This window comes from Equus caballus, chromosome 25, assembly GCF_041296265.1.
Source record: "Equus caballus isolate H_3958 breed thoroughbred chromosome 25, TB-T2T, whole genome shotgun sequence".
Taxonomy (NCBI): Eukaryota; Metazoa; Chordata; class Mammalia; order Perissodactyla; family Equidae; genus Equus; species Equus caballus.
The window spans coordinates 9,104,813-9,129,850 of NC_091708.1; the positions used below are offsets into that span (position 1 = coordinate 9,104,813).

Sequence of the window (25,038 nt, forward strand, 5' to 3'; positions counted from 1 at the left end):
GTAACTCATGTGTGGCACAATGATGTGTAGCACAATGTTGTTTATAACAACTGAAAACTAAATGTCCAGTGGTAGTGAATTGGCTAGGAAAATTATGGTACAACTATATGAAAGAATAAGATGAAAGCATTAAAAGTAATGTAAAGAAGCTATCAAAGGAGATTTTTCAAAAAATTAGAAAATAGAAATACTGTACGACCCAGCTATCCCACTACTGGGTATTTATCCAAAGAACTTGAAATCAACAATTCAAAGAAACTTATGTACTCCTATGCTCATGGCAGCATTATTGACTATAGCCAAGATGTGGAAGCAACCCAAGTGCCCATCAACTGATGAATGGATAAAGAAGATGTGGTGTATATATACACAATGGAATACTTCTCAGCCATAAAAAAAAGACAAAATTGTGCCATTTGTGACAACATGGATTGACCCTGAGGGCATCATGCTGAGCGAAATAAGTCAGACAGAGAAATACAAACACAATATGGTTTCACTCACATGTGGGAGATAAACACATAAGAAGAACAGATTGATGGTTGCCAGAAGAGAAGGTGGGGGTGGGGGGTGGGCAAAAGTGGTAAAGGGGCATATGTGTACGGTGACAAATAAAAACTAGAACACAATGCAGCCTATATAGAAACTGAAATATAATAATGTACACCTGAAATTTACACAATGTTATAAGCCAATATGACTTCAATAAAATAAAAAAATTTTTTAAAGCTATCAATATGAAAAAATACACAAAGTATATTCCAAGGGAAGAAAGCAGGCTACAAAGCTGTGTGTACAGTACGATCCCATTTATGTATAATATATATTATTATTCTATTATATATATTATATATGACTGGAAGGATAAACAATCAAAAGGTAATTGTGGTTTTTACCTCTGGGTAATGGGATTGAAGATAATTCAACAAATATCTATTAAGTACCTAATCTGTGCCAGGCACTGGATCACTGAGGTTAAAGGGATAAATGGGACAAATAGGGTGATTTTTTAAAATTCCCTTATACTTTTCTGCCTTTCTCAAGTTTTCTGCTGGAGCATGAGTGCAGTACTTTGTAGTTAGAAAAAAATGCCATTAAAACCCAAAATGTTAGACAGATATTTTAGACCCTATTCCTACAACTGTGGACTCCTAGGAATCTGGGCCCTGAGCCAAGAACCAGGGTATTGTCAGAGTTCTGAGGTCCCCCCTAGCTCTCTGGCATTCTAAGAATTCTGAGGATGGAGAAATGCTGGACTCAGATCAGGGAGAAACAACTTGAAGCACTTGATGGAGCAAAGAGAGAGTTTGGGGCAGACTGTACTTTGGACTCAGGTCCCAAATTGGTGGTGCCACATAGGTGGAGGACTGGCTACACTGTCTCAGGTGACTGTGGGACAGTCTGCACCAAGAACTCAAGTGTGGGAGGGGACAGATAATCCCACGCTAATCGGGATCCCTGTGAGCCCGGGTGACGGGAACAGAGCACAACGCCCGGGGGGCAGTAGTGATGGGGTGTCTGGGTGTGCTGCCAGTGTGTGAGTGTGCTTTGGGTGGATGGGAGAGGGCTAGGGAATAGACCCTACTGTGAACTCAGATGGGGGAATCATCCAACTTTGGAGAAAGAAGAGGGCAAAACTGAGAAAACACACTGAGCAGAGTTGGAGACAACTGATGCCCTGGGACCAAGTCTCCCACAGAGCAAGTCAGGCACACCCCATACTATACCTGGAACAGATGTCCACTCTACTCACAAAGCCAAAGGAAGGAGGAGTCAGGGGTGGAGGAGCAGAGGGCAGTCAACAACCTCTCTATCCTTGACCTTCAACCTCTGCTTTCAACTCACTAGGTGCTGGAGAATCCCTAGGGATGCCTTCAACAACAATCATCAGTCATTCCACAAAAACCAAATGCCTCTCATGTGCCCCGTCCTAGGCATGAAGATGAAATGGTGGACAAGAGAAATATGACCCCTGCCCTTATGGATGCTTATGGTCCTGCTTGGCAGACATGGTAAGGAGACACCACAAAATGAGAGAAATGTTACAAGGGAAGTATAGGCTCTCCGCATGCACCAGTGAGGGACAGACCCTGTCTAGGAGTTAGGGAAGGCTTCTGGGAGGAACTGTTACCTGAAGGATGTGCAAAACCTGGTGAGGCAGGGCTGGCAGTGGGGGAGAGGTGAAGAGACAAACAGCACGGACAAAGGCTTGGAGACAAAATACACGCACACACGTGCACACACACATGCAATGCATTCAAGGAACTGCTAGAATGCAGTAAGACTAGAGCAGAGATTGCAAGAGAGAGAGTGATGAGAAAGGAGACTGGAGAGAGAGGCAGAGGCCAAACCATGGAGAGAATTTATATCAGTAAGACTATGTCACAAATAACAGTAAATTAAAATTGGTTAAACACCAACAAATTTATTGGCTCATGCAACTGAAAAGTCCAGATGTAGGTAGGCCCTAGGGTTGGCTTAATCCAGCAGCTCAATAATACCACCACCGATTGGGGATGTCCGTTAGGCAGGTGGTTATGGACCTGACATAGAGGAGAGAGTCCCACTGGAGATACTGGGCTGTCATCAGCTTATAGAAGCCATGCTAGTGGATTAAACTGCCTACAAAGAGGATGAAGAGGGATGGGGCAGAGGCATGAGGGTCTCCAACACAAACCCATCCTTTCTCATCCTGTGCATCCACTTCAGTTCCAAAATTGCTCATGCAGAGGGGGGCTAAATGTGGCCCCACAAAGACGTGTCCATGTCCTAACCCCTAGAACCTGTGAATGTGAACTTATTTGGAAAAAGCGTCTCTGTGGATGTAATTAAGCTAAGGATTTTGGGATAAGATCATCCTCGATTATGCAGGTGGGCCCCACATCCAGTGACAAGTGTTCCTATAAGAGATACCCAGTGAAGAGACACAGGGACAAGAGGAGAAGGCCACGTGAAGTTGGAGTTATGCAGGCCCAAGTCAAGGAGTGCCTGGAGCCGCCGGAAGCCAGAAGAGGCCCTAGGTCCTCAGAAGGAGCAGGGTCCTGCCGACACCTTGGTTTCAGATTTCTAGCCTCCAAAACTGTGGGATTAAAAACGTCTGTTGTTTTAAGTTTGTGGTAACTTGTCACAGCAGCCCTAGGAAACTGACACAGATGGCGAGGTGGGCCAGAGCTACAGGTCAGCCTCACAGCCCCAGAAGGGCTTTGATCCATCTTTGCTTCGGATCCATGGCTGGGGAGTAAGGGTCTTTTTGTCCTCCTACCCCACCAACAAACAGCTCCCTCCTCTGCAACCCTAGGATAAGCAGAGACACGGCCCTCAGTGTCTGAAGAAACAGACCCCCTAAGGACAAAAGACTTGGCCTTAAGCAACACAGAGAGGTGGTGTGCCAGGTGGGAGGGAGCCCCAGTCAGTCAGTTCTGAGTATGTTCTGTCCCAACCTGGGAGGACTCGGGAAACAAGACTCAGGGAGCTCAAACCTGTTTTAGGGTTTGGCAGACTCCCAGCTGCGAAGGCAGGATCCAGGATCAGAGTCCACATTCCCCAGCCAGACCAGAGACACAGTCACACACAAAGAGAGCTCAAGAAAGAGGCAGGTCTACGAGAATGGCATTTGGAAAATTAGAATCTATAGCAGAGAGAGACCTGCAGCTAGATGCAGAGGAGGACCGGAAGACTGAGAGAAGGCAGCAGAGATGGCAGGGCATGGTGGACATACAGAGCGCCACGGAGAAGCACACAGGGAGACCTTGACAGAGACCTAAAAAGGAAAGAGGTGGAAACATTCAGAACATTTGGAAAGAGGGAAAATGAAATAAAGCTGGGACTGCTGTTGGAGAAAGATCTCCAGACATCCAGACTCGACTCCAGTTAGCATGGTGCTTCTGTCCTCTGTGCTTCCCGTGACTTCTCCCACCACAACCAGATCAGTCGTTACCACATTCCGTCTTGTCCAGGTCCATCCAATTCTGATATGACTATGTACCTTCCACGTGTCAGGGTCCAAGCACAGTGCTGACAACTCAGCTGACCAAGACAATGAGCTGACTGTCCAGAACGCACACTGGATCAGATTGCCATGGATGGCTCTTAATTTGGCTCCAGAAATGGCAACCTAGATTTTCAGGCTGACTACCTCCTAAGATGGCCACTTGCAGGACAGCTGTGGTTCAGCTGCACAGGTTTTGGTATTCAGTATGACAGTCCCTCTGATAAGGCAGATAATTTGAGGTGCCGTAAAAATGTGATGTCATGCTCCTGGAATAAGTGTGGTTTGACACGCATAGATCATTGACAACGAGCTCCCTGAGGGCAGGGAAGGCGTCTTAGTTAATTCGGTTTTTCTCAAGCCCTGGCAAGTTGATCTGCAGAGAGAAAAATGCTCAATAATGGCTGTTGAATAAAAAACTGACTCGATCAATCAAATACTGGACTCTGCCCTTATGGATCTCAAGGTTAATAGAGCAGATAAAATGTCATAAATCAGCTTCCTGTGAATTAGATGGTGGACAGTGTTATTAGCAAGGGCAGGCAAAGAACTGTGGTGGTTCAGAGGCACCCAAAATCTCCTCCTGTGGTGTAGAGTTGGTCAAGAAAGATTTCTTGTAGGAGGTGGCTTTTGAGCTGAGTCTTGAATGACAGATGGGATTTAGACAGAGGAGATAGTAAAACTACTTAACGTGGTACTTAACGTGGGCGCACAAGTACTGATCCATCTGCGTGGAAGCTGGCATTCAAGTGCGGTCCTTGAGGAGGTTAGGAGTCTCCAGGGAGGAGTCCAGTAGCAGAAGCACCCTGAAGCTAGGGGCTAGTTACCAACAGGATTAGAAATATTTCAATATATCTAATTAGCCTCTATAACCATACAGGTGCATACCTACTGAGTGTCAGCCCCAGACATGAACCTCCTGAGATGGCCTCGCTCTCTCCTGCTTTGTCAAAGCCATAGAGGCCTTACTAGAATGAGAGCTACAGAACAGTAGAGGCTGTTCTCTAGTTCAACCCCGCATCCCTGGGGCCTAGGAAAGTTCCTGGAGGATTGGAGCAGGCTCCATAAACGTTTGTCAAATGAATAGGCCACTGGGAACCCCAAGCCCATTCTTGGGAGCCTCTCCCTCTTCGTTTCCTTGCACCTGCTCTCTGCCTCCAATCCATGTTCCACACCAGCCCTCAACATGACCTAATATGAGAACTGGATTCTGTCATTCTCCTGCTCAAAATATTTGGTGCCTCCCCTTTGCCCAGAATACCATTCTCCTCATTGTTTTTGCCAATTGAACTGCTACTTTTTCAAGGCCCTGATCAAATCTGCCTATTTCTGTATTACCTTCTGAGGCAGAATTAATCACTCTCCTCTAAATATTATGATAGTGTTTGCCATCACTCACTAGACAGTGAGCTCCTCTGGACAGGGACTGTGTCTTATTCATTTCTTATTCATTTCCGTAGTCCATAGCCCTGTGCCTGACATATGGTAGGTGTTAAATAAACACTTGTTAATTGTAGGAGTGAATGGCATTCCAGGCAGTGAGACCTAGAGGAACAAAGGTGGTCAAAAGTTGGGGGAAAAAATGAATAGTTTAATTTAGCTGAAGTTTGAGGGAGAATAGGAGGAGATAAGATGGAAAGGTCTCTTAGGTAAGATTTTGAAGGGACTTGGAGGTCGTTTAGAGGGAGCAGATGAACAGATGGAAGATACTTTGGTAGGCAGTGGGAAGTCAGTGAAGGTTTTTGAGTAGAGGTGTAATATGATGAAAAATAAATTTAGTTTAAACCCATCAGAGCCCCTGTCATACATATACTCAGTTTTCCACTCCTGCTCAAATTCGCCTCCCACCTACTCATCCATCCTCCCCTACCCAGGCGCCCCCAGTTTGCCCTACCCCTTTATTGCGCCCTGGCTGGGCTAGGCATGTAGACATGGGATGCTTCCCTCTCAGCCAGGGGATGTGGGGGCCCCAGCTCCCTGTCTTTCCCTTTCCCTGCCTGGGGCTGGGAAGCAGGCCAGGGTTAGCTGGAGCTGGCTGGCGAGCAGCCTGGTGGCGCCAGGGAGAGCCTGTATAGTGCCAGGTGGTGCCTTGGGTTCCAGGCTGAGCCCATGACCCCGATAACCTTCTGCCTCTGCACATACCTGCCCCTCACTCCACCCCCATCCAGGCTTTGGTATCAGGGAGGGGGATAGGGCCAGACAGACCTGTGGAACTTTGGCTCCATCTCTACAAAAGGGCATTCTGTGAGTCAGCCTGCTCCCCTCCAGGCTTGCTCCTCCCCCACCCAGCTCCTGTTGCTGATGCACGTACAGCCCGTACACACCGTGTCCGGGACACCCTATAGTCAGCCGCATGGCTCCCCTGTGCCCCAGCCCCTGGCTCCCTCTGTTGATCCCAGCCCCTAGCCAGGACCCTGCTGTGCAACTGCTGCTGTTACTGCTGCTCCTGGTGCCTGCCCATCCCCAGAGCCTGCCTCGGATGCAGGGGACTCCCCCAATGGGAGGAGATTCATCTGGGGAAGATGACCCACTGGGTGAGGATGACCTGCCCAGTGAAGAGGACCCATCTAGAGAAGAGGACCCACCTGGAATGAAGACTGAACCAGGAGAAGAGGACTCTCTGAAGTTAGAGGATCTACCTACTGTTGAGGCTCCCAGGGACACTCGAAGCCCCCAGAATAATGCCCACAGGGACAACAAAGGTAAGTGGTTGTCAGCCCTACAAATGTAGACTCTGGGAGGTTCGTGCCTTTCCTCACTAACTCCAGCCCAGGCCGGGGTTCTTCAGGGAAGGAGGGGAGCCTGAACTCTGACAGCAGCCTTTCCCAATCCCAGGGACTCCTGTGCCACTGGAGCCATCTCCCCTTTCAGAGCTAGAAAGGGACAGATGGGGAGACAAAAAAGGGGCCTAGATGGAGAAAGGTGAGCATGAAGAGAGGGGAAAGAAGAAAGGGGAAGGTTAGAGAGGAGCAAGCGATGAGGAAAGTGGAGAGAGAGAACATAGGTGGTGAGAGGGAAGAAGAGAGGGAAGACGAGGGGATCAGAGGAAGAGCAGGAGGGACATGTAGAGATCGCCCCATCTTCAGTCCACAGAGGAAGAAACTGACACCTAGAAGAAGGAAACAGCAGGTATGGGAACCTGGTATCATGACTCCCAAGCCAGGAACTTTGGGAAGGGGGTTGGAGACCAGAAGGGGAAGAGGGATGAGTGGGGAGGAGTGATGAGTAAGGGAGAAAGGAAAGATGGGGTACCGATTTGGGCCTGGGGACTGAGGCTCCACCCACTTGGCAGACCCTAAGACAATGGCTGCAAACTGGTATCTCCGGGGCCAGTAGGGCCTTCATGTGGCCCACCAGGCTGTCGTGGTATGTTTGGTTGCAATCTATTGTGCTTTCCACCTGGCCCGCTTCAGGCATTTCTGTTACCTGCTATGCCCTGTGAGGCATCTGAGTTTGTGAACCCCTGCTAGTGAGAGGGATCCACCTCGTTCTAGCCACTGGGGAAGGACTGGGCTCGAAGATCAGTCTCTTCATCTCTTTAAGCAGGTGATGACCACAGACATTGGCGCTATGGAGGTGAGACACCAACCCGCTACACAGACCCAATCTGGGCACCCAGCTCTGCCGATCTGACTCCCCAGCCATGCCCCAACTCTGGTCCTGGGCCCGCCCCCCCCACTGCACCCACGTCGGCCAGGCCCCAACACCGCCTGCTGCCTGTCTCTGTCCACATCACCGATTTCTATTTCCCGCCCCGATGCCTCCTGACTCCGCCCCTCATTATTTCTATCCCGCTTCCCTAAAAGTTCCCGATCTTGTCACCAGACTTCCTGCCCACACTTCCCCACCGCAGGCGACCCGCCCTGGCCGCAGGTATCGCCAGCCTGCGCAGGCCGCTTCCAGTCCCCAGTGGATATCCGCCCCGAGCTAGCCGTTTTCTGCCCCGCCCTGCGCTCGGTACAACTCCTGGGCTTTGAGCTCCCGCCGTTCCCCGAACTGCGCCTGCGCAACAACGGCCACACGGGTGAGGGGTCTGGGGGCGGAGCCTCAGGGGGGCGGAGACTGTCTGGGCGGAAGGGGCCGGGGGAATCCGGTCGCTCAGCGGGTGCTCGGCAGTGGGGCTGGCCCCATGGGCGGGCCCGGCTCAGCTCACCTGCCTTTCCTGCCACAGTGCGGCTGACCCTGCCTCCCGGGCTGGAGATGGCCCTGGGCCCCGGGCGGGAGTACCGGGCTCTGCAGCTGCATCTGCACTGGGGAGCTGCGGGCCGCCCGGGCTCGGAGCACACGGTTGGCGGCCACCGTTTCCCGGCCGAGGTGAGCGCGCAGCTGTTTGCGGAGGGGCGAAGGGGGCGCGCCCCCGGGATGGTGCCCACTCCTGCACTCGTGTCCTCTTCAGATCCACGTGGTTCACATCAGCACTGCATTTGCCAAAGTGGATGAGGCCATGGGACGCCCGGGGGGCCTGGCCGTGTTGGCCGCCTTTCTGCAGGTACCAGCCGTGGACACTCCCACTCCCTGCTTCCCCGCCCCGGGCTCCGTGTATCTTCCTCCCAGAGACCCCATCCCAGCACATTCACCCTGGCATCTGGCTGTCATCCCCATTAACTCTTTAGTTCATTCGTTCAGTACGCACTGTGAGGGGCCAGCCTGGTGGCGCAGCGGTTAAGTTCACGCGTTCTGCTTCTGTGGCTGTGGGTTCACCGGTTCGGATAACGCACAGCTTGGCAAGCCATGCTGTGGCAGCGTCCCACATATAAAGTAGAGGAAGATGGGCTCGGATGTTAGCTCAGAGCTAACCTTCCTCCAAAAAAAACCCCATTGTGAGCCACGCACTGGGCTGGAAACCGTGGGCCCATGGGTCCCTGTCTCTCAGGAAAACATACAGCCAGTGAGAGAGGCTGACAGGATACACCTATAGGAAGGTAGTCAGAGTAAAAGAGGTATTCAGGGAAGGCTTCAGAGAGGAGGTGAAACCCAAAGCCTTCATTCATGGGAAAGGCTCAGAACATGGCCCATTCAGGAAATGCCAGAATGGCAGATGCACTAGACTGGACATCAGGTAATTTCTCTAATACTCCTATGACCCATAACACATAATTTCCCCCTTTGTGAAATGCAATAAAGTCTAGAGAAATATTTAGTGACCTCTTTGGCTACATACATAATGATTAGAGGAGGCTGATAAAATGGAGGCGCTGAGACACCTGCTAGGCTCACTCACTGCCTCATGGCACAAAGTTCAGAGACGCACCTGGGAAATAGTGTGTCCTAGCTCCAGGGGTCAACACGTGAATTATGAGGTGAATGCAGAGGTAACACGAATACAAAGGTTGTAATGGTTTTCTTTGGGGATACCATGGACTGTCGGGGGACAGCGATGAGTGAGACTGAAGAGTAAGAAGGGCCCAGGTCCCTGAGGGCCTTGTATCCTAATGAGGTGACCCACCTTCCTTCTCCAATGTGCCCTTGAAAACTAGTCTGCCAAGCTTGTTAGGTTATTTTGCAAAATAAGAGTAAATGGACTTTGAGTAATAATACATAAGATTTTATGTTCTTCTCACATGCTCAGAGTTGAGGAATGGGGCGGGGCTGAGGAATGGGAACCCCCCTCACCTCAGGCCCCAGCCCAGCCCTAGCCATGGCCTTAGATACACGTATTAACCTGTATTGCACTGTCATCTCCTAGGAAGGCCCAGAAGAAAACAGCGCCTATGAGCAGTTGTTGTCACACTTGGAAGAAATCACTGAGGAAGGTCAGTTTGTTGGTCTGGACACTAGCCTTGATACCCTTGTTCATAAAGAATCGCCCTTGGGGCACCGGCCCGGTGGCTGAGCAGTTAAGTTCACGCGCTCTGCTTTGGCCGCCCGGCGTTTCCCCAGTTCGGATCCTGGGCAAGGACCAGGCACGGCTCATCAGGCCATGCCGAGGTGGCGTCCCACATGGCACAACCAGAGACACTCACAACTAGAATATACAACTATGTACGGGGTTGGTGGGGGGGCCTTTGGGGAGAAGAAGGAGGAAAGAAAAAAAAAAGAAGATTGGCAACAGATGTTAGCTCAGGTGCCAATCTGTAAATAAAAAAGGGAATGGCTCTTGGGTGAGCCTCAAGTCTGAGCACACAGGTGGGCTGCCTCCTGGAGAGGGGCTGGTGAGTGAGCTGGCCGACTGCGATCTTGACAGTAACTATGAAGCTGAACAGAGGCAGACGGACAAAGGCACACTGCTGCCACAGGCTTTATGGTCAAAAACCGAAAACCAAACCAAACCAAAATAAGACAGAAAGCGAATAAGACCAAGAAAATAGTGTTCGGAACTTCAGGGGTTGACTCTGGAGAGTTAAAATTTTTCTTCTTAAATGTCAAATATTTTAAATTTATAAATACTTTTGTTGGAAATCTTTTCCTTCTCAGTCACTCTAGGACATTTTGTCTCACTTACCTTACTGGACCTTAAGTTTTGCCACACTAGAGGGAACTGTGCTTTTTGAGTTTTTGTATCTATTTTTTATAGTTGCAAATATATATAGTTATTTACAAGTTATTCAGCTCATTTCCCCTTTTTTTTTTTTTTGGCCAAAGTAGATTCACCTTGAGCTAACATCCATTGCCAATCTTCCTTTTTTTGCTTGAGGAAGATTTGCCCTGAGCTAACATTTGTGCCAATCTTCCTCTACTTCTTATGTGGGTTGCTGCCACAGCATGGCCACTGATGAGTGGTGTAGGTTTGCACATGAGAACCTAACCTGGGCTGCCAAAATGGAACGTGCCAAACTTAACCACTAGGCTGTGGGGCCAGCCCCTCATTTTCCCTTTTGATTCACTCTGGGCTTAAATCTGTGGTCTAGCATATTATCATAGTATGAAAGTAAGAGTAAAGATTCAGAGGGAGGCCGTAAGGAGACACTCTCTCACTCTGTGAGGCCCCCGAGCCCTTTACTTTCTTTTTTTTTTTTTTTTTGAGGAAGATTAGCCCTGAGCTAACTTCTGCCAGTCCTCCTCGTTTTGCTGAGGAAGCCTGGCCCTGAGCTAACATCCGTGCCCATCTTCCTCTACTTTATATGTGGGATGCCTACCACAGCATGGCGTGCCAAGCAGTGCCATGTCTGCAACCAGGATCCGAACCAGCGAACCCCGGGCCGCTAAGAAGCGGAACGTGAGAACTTAACTGCTGCGCCATCGTGCTGGTCCCTTTTACTTTCTTCTGAGTTACGTCTTTGCTGAGTTATGGGAAGGGACACACTTGGTGAAGAAGCAGTCTCAGGGAGTTGAGTCAGCTTGGCTTCTGGGAGATGAAACTGTATCCCTGCTCATCCCCGAAGCTTTGGGGGCAAGGAGGGCCCAGGTGGGACTCCAGCACGGATCCTCTCCATAGACTCAGAGACTTGGATCCCAGGACTGGATGTGTCTGCACTGCTGCCCTCTGACCTCAGCCGCTACTTCCGATATGAGGGGTCCCTGACCACACCCCCCTGTGCCCAGGGGGTCATCTGGACTGTGTTCAACCAGACAGTGAGGCTGAGTGCTAAGCAGGTGAGGCTGGGGTGTGGTGGTGACATAGGGGGTGTGGGGAAAGGGGTCTGGGATGACATGAAGATGTGCAACGAGATGAAGAGGCCGTGTGGGAGATGAGGGGGACTTGGAGGGTGGAGCCCGGAGGTGCTGGCTATGAGTAGGCCTGTGGCCCTTTTGTTTCCTTGTCATGAGCCCACCCCCACTGTCTACTGACCTCCTTAGCTCCATACCCTCTCTGGCTCCCTGTGGGGACCTGACAACTCTCGGCTACAGCTGAACTTCAGGGCCACGCAGCCTTTGAATGGGCGAGTGATGGAGGCCTCCTTCCCTGCTGGAGTGGACAGCAGCCCTAGGACCACGGAGCCAGGTGCAGCTTGGTCTGGTGCCCCATAGTGCCATGTCCCCAAGCCACTCAGCCGCATCCTCATCCGGGCCTGTGTCTGTCACTGGTGTCACAGGCCCTGACTCTAATGTCTCCTCTTTCTTTTCAGTCCACCTGAACTCCTGCCTCGCTACTGGTGAGTCTGTGCCTCTCCTCTGGCTCCTGATGCTGGAGAGGACGCCCGTTGGCACTATTCAGCCCCAGGGGCTAGTCACGGCCACCGCTGCCTCTCTCCTTTTCTGCAGAACAGACCTCCAACCCCAGTAGGATAGAGTGTCAGATCAAGGTGGCGGTTCCACCATTGTCCCCAGGGCAAGAATTAGTCAGAATGAAGGTCCAGAAATCTCCTAGCACCCTCCTTCACAAATAATCTCTTTAGTTTTCAGGGAGGGAAAACGTGCTTACCTTACCCCTTCTTGTGTGTCCACCCCCATCCCTTTGCTAGTCTCTTCTGGATTCTGAGACACTGGGGGCAGCTGGAGAACTTGGGGCAGGGGTGGGGGGACACACGGAAGCAGTCTCTGAGGGAACCTGTGGACTCCTCTCCACTCCCTGAGGCAGCCTCTTGTCTCCCCCAGGGGACGTCCTGGCCCTGGTTTTTGGCCTCCTCTTTGCAGCCACCAGCATTGCCTTCCTTGTGCACATGAGAAGGCAGCAGAGGTATGACGCTGGCCCTGCCTCAGGCACAGCCCCCACCTCCCCAAGTGGAGTCCAGAACAGCTTCATGCAAATTGCGGGCAAGTGAGCTCGTCCTAGGCCAGTTTTCTGATTTAGGCTTCCTGTTGTGTAGACTCAGAAGTGGGACCAAAGGGAGTGTTAGCTACCACCCAGCAGAGGTCACCGAGACTGTCGCCTAGAGGCCTGCAACTTGGAGACTGTGCAGAGCCAGCAGCCAGGAGTGAGGGGCACTGGAGGCTTTGTTGTGTCCTGCCCATCACACCACTTCCTTTTTAACCTCCAAGGGTTTTTTTTAAATAAATGTTTCTCATGAAAGATGTGGAAGGCACCTTTGTTCCCCAAATCAGAAGGATGATGTATTCACTTCCAATTGCTGCTGTAACAAATTACCACACACTTAATGGTAACGCACATTTAGTCTCTTAGAGTTCGCAAGGTCAGAAGTCCAAAGTGACTCTTACAGGCTAAAGTCAAGCTGTTGGCAGGAGTGGTTCTTTCTGGACGCTCCGAGCGGCTGTTTCCTTGCCTTTTTCAGCCTCTAGAAGCAAAGCATTCCTTGGCTTGTGGCCCCTTCCTCACATTGCTCCAAACTCTTGCTTCCATTGTCACATCTCACCTTCTTGCCTCCCTCTTCTAAAGACCCTTGTGGTCACATTGGGCCCACCCAGATAAACTAGGATAATCACCCTTTCTCAAAATGCTTACCCATTCCCATGTAACATTTCATAGGATTAAGGTGTGGACATCTTGGGCGGGGGTCACTATTCTGCCTACACAGGTATTAGCAGGAAGAGGGCAGAAATGACCGATATTGTTGGAATGGCCTCGAGTGTGTGTGTGTGTGTGTGTGTGTGTGTGTGTGTGTGTGTGTGTGTGTGTGTCGGGGGTAGGGCAGTGGGTAGGGGCGGAAGCCTTGAGGCTTACCATCACATCAAGGCTTTGGGCTCTCACCCTGCTCAAGTACAACCTGTGTAGCTTTGCAATGTTGTCTTCAGATTGTGTTGTGTGGCCCAGCCGCCTGCCGGAATGGGGCAATGCTGTGACAGCAGCTCCTCTGCCCTGCAGGGAGTAGGGGCCAGGATGTTCCCCCGGCCCTGTTGGGCTGTCTGCTTCACGTGGCCTGCTCACAACCCCTCCTTATTTATTTAATTTAATTAATTTTTTGAGGAAGATTAGCCCTGAGCTAACATCTGCCAATCCTCTTTTTGCTGAGGAAGACTGGCCCTGAGCTAACGTCGGTACCCACCTTCCTCTACTTTTTATATGTGGGACACCTGCCTCAGCATGGCTTGCCAAGTGGTGCCCTGTCCGCACCCTGGATCCAAACTGGCAAACCCGGGGCTGCCGAAGCGGAACATGCAAACTTAACCGCTGCAGCACTGGGCCGGCCCCAATACAACCCCGCCTTAATGAGCCCAGTGCCCCCACCTCTTGGCTCCCATTGCAGAGCATGGACCCAGGCCCTGCTCACTCAAAGGTCTCCCAACTCCATTGCTCCTCTCAGGCATCCTCTCAGCCTTCTCCTACCATCACCATCGCCAACACTAAAGAAAAGTTTAAAGGGCCCTGTGATGCTGGTAACATCAGTTTTATTGGGTTGGGGCGGCAACTGTAGCCTGGCTCGGGGCAGGGCCAGCCCTCACAGGTTGTTGAGTTCCAGCAGGGTCTGGTCGAGGGTCTGGTGAATCTCCACGTTCTCCTCCTTGGCACTGGCCAAGGTCTCTGTGTGGGGAAGCAGCACATGAGGAGGGGGAGGGGAGAGACACGGGGAGGCACGAGGGGGGATGCGACAAATAGACATGGAGTGGTTGGAGGCCCAGGAGGACACAGCATTCAGGGATCTGAGGACCCCATGAAGTCACCCCGGAGGGAGAATGGACGGATTGACCAGGACAGACATGGATGCCTCACTCGAGGCTTCGGGGTCATGGAGGTGGGATGGGAAGGCCTAAGTCATAAACTAATTTATGCTCCTTCTTTAGAAGGTTTGAGTTGGAAACTGAAAGAAAGACAAAGACTGAGCAAGGAAAGGGAGGGCCAGATAGACAGACAGACTTGAGGCAGAAAACAGACCTGCAGTGAAAACCCCACGCTGCTGGCCTCCATCACTTTCCCAAACTTCATCCCAGACCTTTCACAGCTCCTTGCCCCTCCCCTGCACCTCACCGCCCTGTTTCCCTTCCAGTCACTTCCCTTCCAGTCATTCCTTCCAGTCCGGGGAACCCGGCCGAGCACCCTGAGGTCAGTGACAGGCCTGGGTCTGCAGATGGGTGTGTCTCTCAGAGGCGCCAGAGGGCTCGGTGACTAATGGGGTCACACATGCCCACATGCAGCAGTGAAGGTCAGAGTGGGAGTGCCGGTGTGCAGGGGGTTTTTGTGTGGGCCACAGTGTTTTGTGGGTGAGCTCAGTGGTGGGGTCACAAGATTGGGGGTGTCTGTAAGAGCCAGAGTCTCAGCAGTGAACCAGTGCTCTGGGGGTGATGAAAGTGCTCTCCGGAGGGCAGGAAAACAGCATGGAGACCAAGTTGAGTTTATTAAGCAGCAGAGAGAGGTAGAGGCCAGTGGGCAGAGCAGGGAGTGGGCGGAGAGAAGGAAGAAGCAAGCGCCAGGGTGGGCAGGAGGTGCGATGGGGGCTCTCCTAGGCTGCGCCCAGGCTGGCTATGCGATGCCGGCAATTTCTGCTCCTTCTGCCTGCCCCCTCCCCACAGAGAGAATGGAAAGGAGAGGGGAGAAGGGCCAAGGGGCCACATCGGCAGGGGGAAAAGGGACCGAAGGGCCACACTGGTGAGGGGAGAAGGGGCCGAGGGGCCACACTGGTGGGGGCTCAGAGGGAGGTGATGTCATTGAGTGCGTTGTCCAGCTCCTCGCTGATGGCCTTGTACTTCATCTTCTGTGCATAGACTTCGTCTGGGGGGGGGGCCCGGGGCAGGAAGACCAGGTGGGAGTGTGGGGAGAGGGAACAGAGGGAAAGCGGAAAGGAAGGAGAGAGGGTAATGGAAAGAGAGAACAAGAATCAGAGAGAGGTGGACAAAGATGGAGTGCCAGAGAGGCTGGAGAACAGGCTGCACAGCTGTCAGGGCTCCCTCCTCCCCTCCCGGTCCCCCTAAATTGTTCTTTCCCCCAAGCTCCTGTCTCCCCTGGGACCCGGGGGCACAGTGCTTTGGAGAAGCAGGAGTGCTTGCTTCAGGGCGGAGGTAGGGTGCTCGAGCCAGAAAGGTCTAAAGTCCTAAAGATGGAGATAGAGCTGAGGCCTGCCTGAGAAGGCTGGAAGCGAGAGAAGTGGCCGTTACGAAGGTGCAAGGGTCACCGCAGAGTGAAGAGGAAGGACAGTTTCGGGCACAACATTGTTGAAAATAGTGAGGAATAGCCACAGACTAGGAAATACCTAGGTATTTGTTTTCACTAAATCTAGCTTAAAGTAGTATTTTCCATTAATGTTGAAAGCCTAGACATGACAGCAGATAGCTCTGCAGTGAAGCCGCTGTGGTGCGGCTCTGCTGTGTTGCGCTTGGAGACAGAACAGTCCAGCTCAGTGCTACTCAAAGTGTGGTCTGAGGACCATGGCGCTGGCCACCAGGGAGCTGGGGAAACATTCAAATTCTCCAGCCCAAGTCAGCGATCGCTTCGGAACAGGCCCAGGAATCTGTGTTTTAAACTCTCTGGGGGTGCTCATGCACTCCCAAGTGTGAGAAACACCGGCGTTCATGTGCCAGAGCCGCTACAACTTGAACGGCAGGCACAGAGTTTGCGGAGCCCCAGGTGGGCCCACCCTAGCTGACTGTGGCAAATATAATGGGATGGGAAGATGAGGGACAGAGCAACAGTGGCGGGGAGTGTGGATCTATTTAAAAAGGTTTCGGGTACTGGGGAGTAGTCCTTTTACCTTCCAGGTCATCGATGGTTTTCTCCAACTTCGCCACAGACCTTTCGGCAAACTCTGCTCGGGTCTCAGCCTGGGAGTAAGGGCAAGACGGGGGAAATGACAAAAAGTTAGCCCCTCCCAGACACTGTCACTCAAGTTCCCCTTCTCTTCCATCCCTGCCCTGGCCTCCCGGCCGGCCGCAGGCAGTCTCTGGCGGGGAAGGGGGGCTGGGGAGGAGGTAAAGGCCTCTCACCTCCTTCAGCTTCTCCTCCAGCAGTTTGATCTCCTCTTCGTATTTATCCTCTTTGGTGGAGTACTTGCGGGGACACACACATGCCGTCAGCAGATCGCCTCCACAGACCCTTCACCTCTCCACTGAGCCCCACAGGCCACTCAGCAGCTTGTCTCCAGTGAACACCCAGCCCCACCCTGCCTGGCCCAGCGCCTCCCTCCCCTGGAGGACCCCAGCCTCACTGCCCCTCTGCCCCCCTCTACCTTGTCCGCCTGGGCTTCCAGGGATTTCAAGTTGTTGGTAACAATTTTCAGCTCCTCCTCTAGGTCCCCACATTTACTGCAGGGGGTGTGTGGCAGGGTGGGGTGTGAGGGCACCGTGGGGAGACAGCAGAGAAGGCACAGTGGGGGAGGGATGGAGGAGAGAAGAGAAGAGCAAAGTTGTGAGAGTGAGAGCAGGCAGAGCTTGGAGGTCTCGGCCCTCCCCGACCCCAGCAGGTGACAGCAGCCTGAGATGGAGGGAGGTGAGCTGAGAGAAGGTGCCATTGCCCAGAAAGGTCCAGAGAGGCCACTACCTCCTCCTCTGAGGCCATCAGGGACTTGAGGGCCTGGTCCATGGTCCGAAGTTCCTCCTCCAGCTGCCTGGCTCGGCTGGGGGCAGTGGGTAGGGGTCAGAGGACAGGACCTGTCCCTACGGCCCGAGCCTGAGAAACTGCCTGCCCACTGCGCAGACTGCCCCTCAGCGACAGGCGCAGGCCAAGTTCCACTGCCGCCCCAGGGCATCCTCACCTCTCAGCCACCTCAGCTCTCTCTTCTGAGCGCTCCAGCTCTCCTTCCAGGATCACCAGCTTCCTGGCCACCTGCGGGGAGAGGAGGAGCAGATCCATGGGGAATGACTGGGGGTGTCTGGGGCTTGGGAATGAGAAGGAAGTGGGGCAGGGCGGTCACCTCCTCATATTTGCGGTCTGAATCCTCAGCGATGTGCTTGGCCTCCTTCAGCTGCATCTCCTGCAGCTCCATCTTTTCCTCATCCTTCATGGCTCGGTTTTCGATGACCTTCATTCCTCTGAGAGGCAGGGAGAGGGGTGGGGGTGGGGTTCAGGATCAGCAGAGACAGTTTCTGCACCCCCTCTCTGACCCACCCCGAGGGCCCCCTGCGCACCTCTCACTCTCATCGGCTGCCTTCTCAGCCTCCTCCAGCTTCTGCAGGGCTGTAGCCAGGCGCTCCTGTGCCCGGTCCAGCTCCTCCTCTACCAGCTGAATACGGCGGTTCAGAGAGGCCACATCTGCTTCAGCCTGTGGGTCAAAGGTCAGAGGTCACGAAGGCTTTGTCTGCCTCGGATGAGGATCAGAGAGGCTCCAGAGAACAGTGAGATTCTTGTCAGAAAGAACCTAGGCTTCCTGGCTTCCAGACTGTCAACCCATGTTTTCCCCCAGCCAACTATCTTCTGCCCAGACTGTGCTCCAGCCCAAAGTACGCATTCCTTGACAGCCTCCACTCCCCTGCCACGGGGCCTCTTCTGGCACGGTGCATGGTTAGTCTCCCAGTGGTAATCTGCATGCAGGTCCCTCTGTCCCCTGGAGAGCTGGGACCAGGTCTGAGGCAGCCCCGACTCCTCCACAGCATGGCCTGGCCGGTAAGGGGGTGGGGAAGAATGAGGCCAACCAGACCTCTCTGCTGCTAAAAATAGCCAGTCACAGACTCAAGCTCTGAGATGTCACTAGAAGCCAGGCAGACTCCCAGCGAGGGGCTCAGGAGGCAAGCCAGGCCTATATGGGACCTCCTTGGCTGTGCCATGGGGCTCCCTGCCAAGGCTGGGAGGCAACTGGGGGTGGTGCAAGGCCAGTGTGAGTGATGGATACTCAGCCCCTGATCCTGCAACATAGAGGCAAAACCATGGAGGTTTTGGAGAAGGTCCATGGAAACTGAGGACACCTTGAGGAAAAGAGGCAGAGCAAGAAGGGCCCCAGCAGCCGGCCCGGGGGCGCAGTAGTAAGCTCCTGTACTCTGCCTCGGCAGCCTGGGGTTCGCCGGTTCGGATCCCAGGAGCGGACCTAGCTCTGCTTATCAAGCAAGCTGTGGAGGGCGCTCCACATATAAGTAGAGGAAGATGGGCACAGATGTTAGCTCAGGGCCAGTCTTCCTCAAAAAAAAAAGGGCCCCAATAAAGGAAAACGGGAGCGGCAGAGCAGCTTGGTGTTAAGAGCATCGGCTCTGAATCAGACCGCTGTCTTTAAGCCACAGCTCAGCCACTCAACACTTGTGTGACCTTGAGCAACTTACTGAATCTCTCTAAGCCTCAGAGTTGACAACAGCAGTTCCGCCTTCATAGGCTGTTCTGTGATAAGGCAGTTCTTCTAACACTCGATTAATCAACAGAGCCACCTGGGAGGCTTCTAAAATAATCGGGTTCTCAGCTCCACACTAGACCCACCGAACTGGGCTCTGCAGGGCAGGGCCTTGGAAATCTTTGTGTCTTTTTCTTTAAACCTCCGAGGCAATTCTGATAAGCCAAGTTTGGGAAAGAGTATAAGCAGAGAGCACTTGAGCCCCTTGCCAGCACAGAGTCCACACTTCCTAAGTGTTAGGCTACCCCTGCGCTCTCTCAAAGACAAAGACTGAGAGAGCCTGAGATTTAAGACTGGAAAGCAGAGAGGAGCAGCCGGAGAAGCAGTGAGTGAGAGGGAAGAGAGGGGTGGAAGCACTGGGGGCCGAGGGGGTGGAAAGCAGGTCCTGGCTTGGACTACCAGGCAGGGAAAACAGCACCCTCCATAGAAAGTAGTTGTAGCTTCTCCTCCAGGTGCTGAAGGCCACTTGGACAAGTGACAAGAGCCCATTGTGGGCACAGAGCCAGATGACGCAGTGTGGAAGGATTCTGGGGACGGCACTGGGGGTTGGGAAGAATGACTCTGGGGGACATTGGGGGTCTCCTCTAGAGAGAGATGAGACTTTAAAGGAAAACTCTCTTCATGATATTCATGGTAGTGGGGTGACAAATGACTGGAGAATCTGGGAAGTCCTGGGGTCCTCATCACAGGACCGACATTTGCCATTTTCTGCTTCTCAAGCTCTTCCCAGTTATGGATGCAGCTCTCTGACCCCAGGGCAGGCATTACTGTCCCCACTGGACAAATGGGAAGCAAGAGAGAAGGGAGAAACTGAGGCAGTGTGTAAGTTAAGCGCTGCGTTCAAGGTCACACAGTAAGTTTGGGCAGTGTTTCCCATCTGGCCTGGCACTGCAGCCCTGCTTCTCCAGCTCTGTCCCTGGCCCCTGCTCCCCCCTCCAGCCCCCATCCAGCTCCTTGGGTTTCCAGTCCTGCCTCCAGCTGCACTGGGCCTTGGTTATTTATAGAGTGTCAGATGCCCGGGGTTGTCTTCACTAGCAGCTGCAGGCCAGTTCCCTCCCGAGTGCCAGGGCTGGTGGAGAACCAACACCAAAGGCTGGAGGTCAGAGAAACCAACCTTGGGGGGGCGGGTTGGGGAACATGGACAATGGTCAACACAAACAGTAATGTCATCTCTGATCTTGGATGTTCAGATCATACTTCTGCTAATCCCCTCATCCATCCAACCATAGGCTCATCTTAAACTTAAGAGAATCCTGGGTGGAAGGCAAATGGGGAAACTGAGGCAAAGAATAGTAGAAGTACCATGTCCAAAGTCATATGGCCATTCTCTAACCTCAAGGTGGGGGTTAGGCATGGCAGTAGGTGGAGAAGTCTGGTTAGGGGGTGTAGGGTGGGCAGAGAAATCTCAGAGGGAGTAGGACCTGCCAAGGTGGTGCCTTGGCGTTTGTGGCCCTGTCCCTCTGCCCTTTGGCCTGGCATGGTCTCAAGGCTGACAGCTTAATGAGGGTAAATGAGGGGCTGTTAGAACCTGAGCTGGGCCTAGTGCACAGCAAGCCCGCTGGGGCCAGAGGCCAAGGCCAGGGCATTTCTAATGGCCCCCCAGGGATGTAATTCAAATCGGGCCCCATCTCTGGATTCCTCTTCCTCCTCCTGCCTACAGCATCTACACCCACACCCCGCAAATGTAGCTGCAGTCTCCTCTCCATTTTCAGCTGGAGGATGAATTGAGGTGGATGGTAAATTCCTGTTCCACCCACCCCCAGGATGACTCACAGCTTGATCACCGTACATTCTAAGAGCTGGCACCAAACGGAATTATAAGACTCCTTGTCCTCGGGGTAAGTGGGAGGTGGTTTTGATTTACCTACTGCCTCCAGGATTTGTGCAAGCTTGCCTGAGCCTGGTTCCTAAGAGGAAACCCCTTCTGTCCTGGTGCTGGGGATATCTGGGTCCCCTCTCCTTCATCCCCACGTCCAGGACCCCTCCCAGTGTGCTCACTGTCCCACAGTTGCCCAGGTGCACACTCACGTCGGTGGCCTTCTTCTCGGCCTGCTCCAGTTTTTCCTGGGCATCCTTCACTGACTCAGAATACTTCTCCACCTCGTCCTCCGTCCCCTTCAGCTTCTTCTGGAGGGCCTGCTGCTCCTCCTCCAGCTGGGAGAAAGAGGTCTCGGTTAGCCAGGCCCGGCCAGCTGGAGGCAGGGCTGTGTGAGGGGCACTAGGACATACTTAGAGGCTCTTGGGGAGGAAGAGGGATAGCAGAGGGGGCCGTGCAGCCAAGGGTGTTGGAGGGACCTGGTGGGGGTAGAGAGAACGCTCCCAGTCCCCAGGGGTAGGGCCCATCATTGTTCCAGATGGGCAGGAGTGGACAGTAGGGAGCTGGGGATTCCCAGGCTAGGGTGGGTGAGATGAAACGTGGCTCTGGCTAGGGCCCTGGGGGTACTGTGAAGGCCCAGCCCCCACACTGGATGGGAAGGAGCCTTGCACGGCAGGCCCGCGGCTAGGGCAGGCCCGCGGCTAGGGCCCTCAGGGCAGGGCCTACTCGACCTCGTTGAGGGGGAGAGGGTTGCACCGGGTCCGGGGCCCCCACCTGCTTGCAGCGGTCCTCAGCTTGCTTCTTGTCGGCCTCGGCCTGCTCAGCGCGGTCGATGGCATTCTCCTTGTCCAACTTTAGCATCTGCATCTTCTTCTTGATGGCGTCCATGGCTGCGGTGGGGGACGGGCCGGCCGGCGGGCGGTATGGACCGGGTGAACTGGGCTGGCTGCGTGGACTGGACGCACCGGTGGCGGGCGAGGAGGACCAAGCGGGACTGGGATGTCCCAGCCGCGCGGGCGCCTAAAAGGCGGGGAGGGACCGGGCGGAGCCGGGGACCGGGACCCTCCCCCACCGCGGCCCAAACCTTTTAGGGGCAGAAGCACAGCCCGGACGGGGGCGCGGCGGCCCCCAGCACCCACCCCTTCGGGATCGCCTCCCCCTCCCTCGAGCCGTCGGAAGGGAAAGTGGCCGGGGCAGTCCGCTGAAAAAACACTAGCGCTGCGGCGGGGAGGGGTCCCTCGGACGGGGGGCTCCGGGCTTCCTCTGAGTGACAGCCTGGCCCCATGGCAGCTGTGGCTGGGGCCCCTGGGGCTATTTCGGGGCGTGAGCTCACGGCAGCTGCCCGCGAGAAGGGACCGGCGTGCCCCCCCTCAGCTGCAGCAGCCGCTGCCCTTAATTTAGAAGTTTCCTGTAAATCCCCCCGGATTAAATGTCTCTTCGGAGGCGGGGCTCCTTCGCGGTTCGAGTGCCTCAGTTTCCCCTGAGTCCCAGACTCTGGGTTTGAGTTATTGACGTGGTAGTGATAACGCAGTCTCACCAGTGACTTGGGGAAACTGAGGCAGGAAGGGAGCCCAAGGCCCCGGTCGCAGTGCGGAGCGAGGGCGTGCCTGACCTCACTTCCCCTCGCTTCCTCTTCCAGCCCCTGCCCCTGGAGCCAGGGCCCCTCTTCTGGTCGCCCGGCCTCGGGGCCCAGCTCGGGCCGCCGCCCCGCCCCCACGCGCCCGCATAGTTTCCACGCGGCTCCAGGCGGCTGCGCACCGCGCGCCCCCGCCCCCTCCCGGCCCCCGCCAGGCTCCCTCCACGCCCCTCCCCCGCTTCTCCCCTCCCTCTTGCCCCGCGCCCCGCCTTCTCCTCCCCTTCTCCCAGCGGACTCTTCTCTCTTCTCTTGTGGGCCAACTTTACGCCGAAATTCCTTTTCTGCCCTTTTTTGGGATGTTTCCCCGTGGGGAGGCGGGGCCGGGCTGGGGCGGGGAAGGCAGGGGCGAGGGGAAGAGTTTCCGAGCGGCGGCGGCCGGAGCCGGGGTGAGACGCCCCCTCCCGCCGAGGCCGCCAGAAGCGGCTCCCGGAGCCCGTCCTGGGGTCGGGACGTCTGAGGCGGGGGCGCGAGGCTGTTCGCGCTGTCCCCGGGGTGGGGGGAGAGGAAGTGGGGGGCCGCCTCCGAGGAGGGGGAGGGGAGGCGAGGCGCAGGGAGCCAGGAGGGAGCGCTTCGCCAGGCTCCCCAGGGGCAGAGGAGTGGGAGGCCTGGCTTTGCCGGCGGGGGTGGGAACCGTGGGAACCGTCGGCCCCGGGCCGGGGAGGGGCGCGGGGGGGAGGGGCGCGGAAATGTGTTTAGATCTGCTCAGCTGCCTGCGGCCGCGCGTGGAACAAAGCTGACCTCGCGGTGCTCGCTCCAGCCCACCTCCCTGTTTTCCCCAAACTCAGGCAGGACACCTGCGTCCACCCAGTAGCCAGTGCGAGATCCCTGGCGGTATCAAGGGCTCCGCTGGCCCTCACTTCCCACAACCGTTCAATCCTATAGATTCTATTTCCTAAAAATGAGCTTCCTCTTCGACTGGGATTGCCTCGGGCAGCTCGCTATATTACCTCCTGCCTGGGTCTGTTGTGGCCTTACTCCTAGTTCCCCAACTCATTCATTCATTCGACTATCCCTCAGACATTGTTACCAAGGATCTTTTAAAAAGTTGGTGTGAATAGGATCCCCAAATCCTCCCAAACCCCTCCCTACTCCCTCCCTCCTTTGAAGATAAAGATTCACATTTCTTAATATGGTATATAAGGCCCTTTGTTTTAGCCCCACCTGCTTCTCCAGCCTTGGCTCTTTTCATTGCCAACCTCACCCCCAGCGCACCGACTTGTACTTTATGCTGCATTCTTACTGAGCCACCTGCAGGCACCTGAGCTAGCCATACTTTTCCTAAAGCTTCCACCTTTTATGCATTCTGTTCTCTCTCCCTAAAATGCTCTTCCCTTGGCTGATTCCCGGTGGCCTTAAAGACTCAGATCAAGTGTCAGTTGTTCTGGGAAACTTTCCCAGGCCACTCTTCCCCACTCCCCCCATAGGTGCAAGTTACTGGTGCAGGCTCCCATCCTTCTGAACAGAGTCTCTGTTATAACTGGTTTTGCACCTGTGTGTCTTTTACATTGGTCTTCGAGTCCTGCGGAACAGGGAGGCCCTTTTTCAGTTCTGAATCCCCACTGCCTAGCATAGCATCAGGCAGAGAGTTGGCGCCTGATAAATATTTGCCAGGTGGATTTTTATGTACTAGGTTCCAGGTACACAAAGATACTAATACTGTGTGGATCTAGAGGAACTCATGGTCTGGTGTGGCAGTTCTCAAACTTTTTGGCCTTAGAACCGCTTACACTCGAAAACTGAGTGGGGTTTGAGATCCAAAAGGCTTCAATAAAAAAGTGGGTTACCTCTACCAATACTTACCGTATTAAAATGGAAACAGAAAATTTTAAAACATTTATTGATTCATTAGAGGTAACAGAAATAAACCCATTGCACATTAACCACGTTAACATAAATGTTTTTAATGAAAAACAGCTATATTCACCTCCCCAGATGGCAGTTAGAGGATGGCACTTCTTTTACATTTTTGTGACTCTCTTTAATATCTGTCTCAGTAGAGGACGGCTGCATTCTCAGAATCTAGTTGTGCTTTCCTTTTTTTTTTTTTTTTTAAAAGAATGGCACCCAAGCTAACAACTATTGCCAATCATTTTTTTTTTTTCTGCTTTTTCTCCCCAAATCCCCCTAGTACATAGCTGTATATTCTAGTTGTAGGTCCTTCCAGTTGTGGCATGTGGGACGCCGCCTCAGCGTGGCCTGATGAGCGATGCCATGTCCGCGCCCAGGATCCGCACTGGCAAAACCCTGGGCCGGGAAGCGGAGCGCATGAACTTAACCACTCGGCCACGGGGCCGGCCCGTTAGTTGTGCTTTCTATCTGTCGCTACCTGTTGGTTTGTTTGAAGTGCTATACAGTCCTCCCTCATCCGGGAAGGATTGGTCCCAGGACCCCTGTGGGTACCGAAATGCATGGATGCTCAAGTCCCTCCCTTGGCCCTGGCACTCAGTATCCCTGGGTTCCACATCCTCAGATACAGAGGGCCGACTGTGTAGGAGGAAAACCTAGTCTGACACAGACATGTAGTTGGAAAAGAGAGTAGTATATTTATAGCCTTTTCAGCTAATTGTGGCTATTCTTTGGT

General features: G+C 53.7%; 2 protein-coding genes across 13 annotated transcripts; one reads left to right on the forward strand and one right to left on the reverse strand.

Annotated features, from left to right (window-relative positions):
• Positions 1 to 3,143: 3,143 nt before the first annotated feature.
• CA9 (carbonic anhydrase 9) lies at positions 3,144 to 12,878 on the forward strand. Of its 7 annotated transcripts, none has more exons than XM_014735890.3 (11): positions 3,144 to 6,690; positions 7,532 to 7,564; positions 7,842 to 8,012; positions 8,160 to 8,302; positions 8,385 to 8,477; positions 9,675 to 9,741; positions 11,364 to 11,521; positions 11,726 to 11,870; positions 11,995 to 12,021; positions 12,464 to 12,545; positions 12,676 to 12,878. In XM_014735890.3, the coding sequence occupies exons 1-11, from the start codon at positions 6,342 to 6,344 to the stop codon at positions 12,740 to 12,742; spliced, it is 1,335 nt and encodes a 444-aa protein (XP_014591376.2). In that variant the 5' UTR covers positions 3,144 to 6,341; the 3' UTR covers positions 12,743 to 12,878. The 7 variants fall into 7 exon arrangements, with proteins under 7 accessions (XP_014591376.2, XP_001504561.4, XP_005605651.2 ...); XM_001504511.7 differs by having other exon boundaries at positions 7,535 to 7,564; XM_005605594.4 differs by having other exon boundaries at positions 12,464 to 12,878.
• Positions 12,879 to 14,135: 1,257 nt separating this feature from the next.
• On the reverse strand, positions 14,136 to 22,594 carry TPM2 (tropomyosin 2). 6 transcript variants are annotated; one of them, XR_011432380.1, is made up of 9 exons: positions 21,596 to 22,594; positions 21,034 to 21,159; positions 17,819 to 17,952; positions 17,605 to 17,722; positions 17,446 to 17,516; positions 16,921 to 17,307; positions 16,679 to 16,741; positions 16,447 to 16,516; positions 14,136 to 14,285 (listed from the first exon to the last, which is right to left on the reverse strand). XR_011432380.1 is itself a non-coding variant. In XM_001504497.5 (9 exons), exons 1-9 carry the CDS (start codon positions 21,707 to 21,709, stop codon positions 14,203 to 14,205), a joined length of 855 nt encoding a protein of 284 aa, XP_001504547.1. In that variant the 5' UTR covers positions 21,710 to 22,594; the 3' UTR covers positions 14,136 to 14,202. The 6 variants fall into 6 exon arrangements, 4 of the variants coding, with proteins under 4 accessions (XP_001504547.1, XP_001504550.1, XP_003364172.1 ...); XM_001504497.5 differs by having other exon boundaries at positions 17,232 to 17,307; XM_001504500.5 differs by having other exon boundaries at positions 16,921 to 16,996; positions 21,596 to 22,553.
• Between the last annotated feature and the right edge of the window lie 2,444 nt (positions 22,595 to 25,038).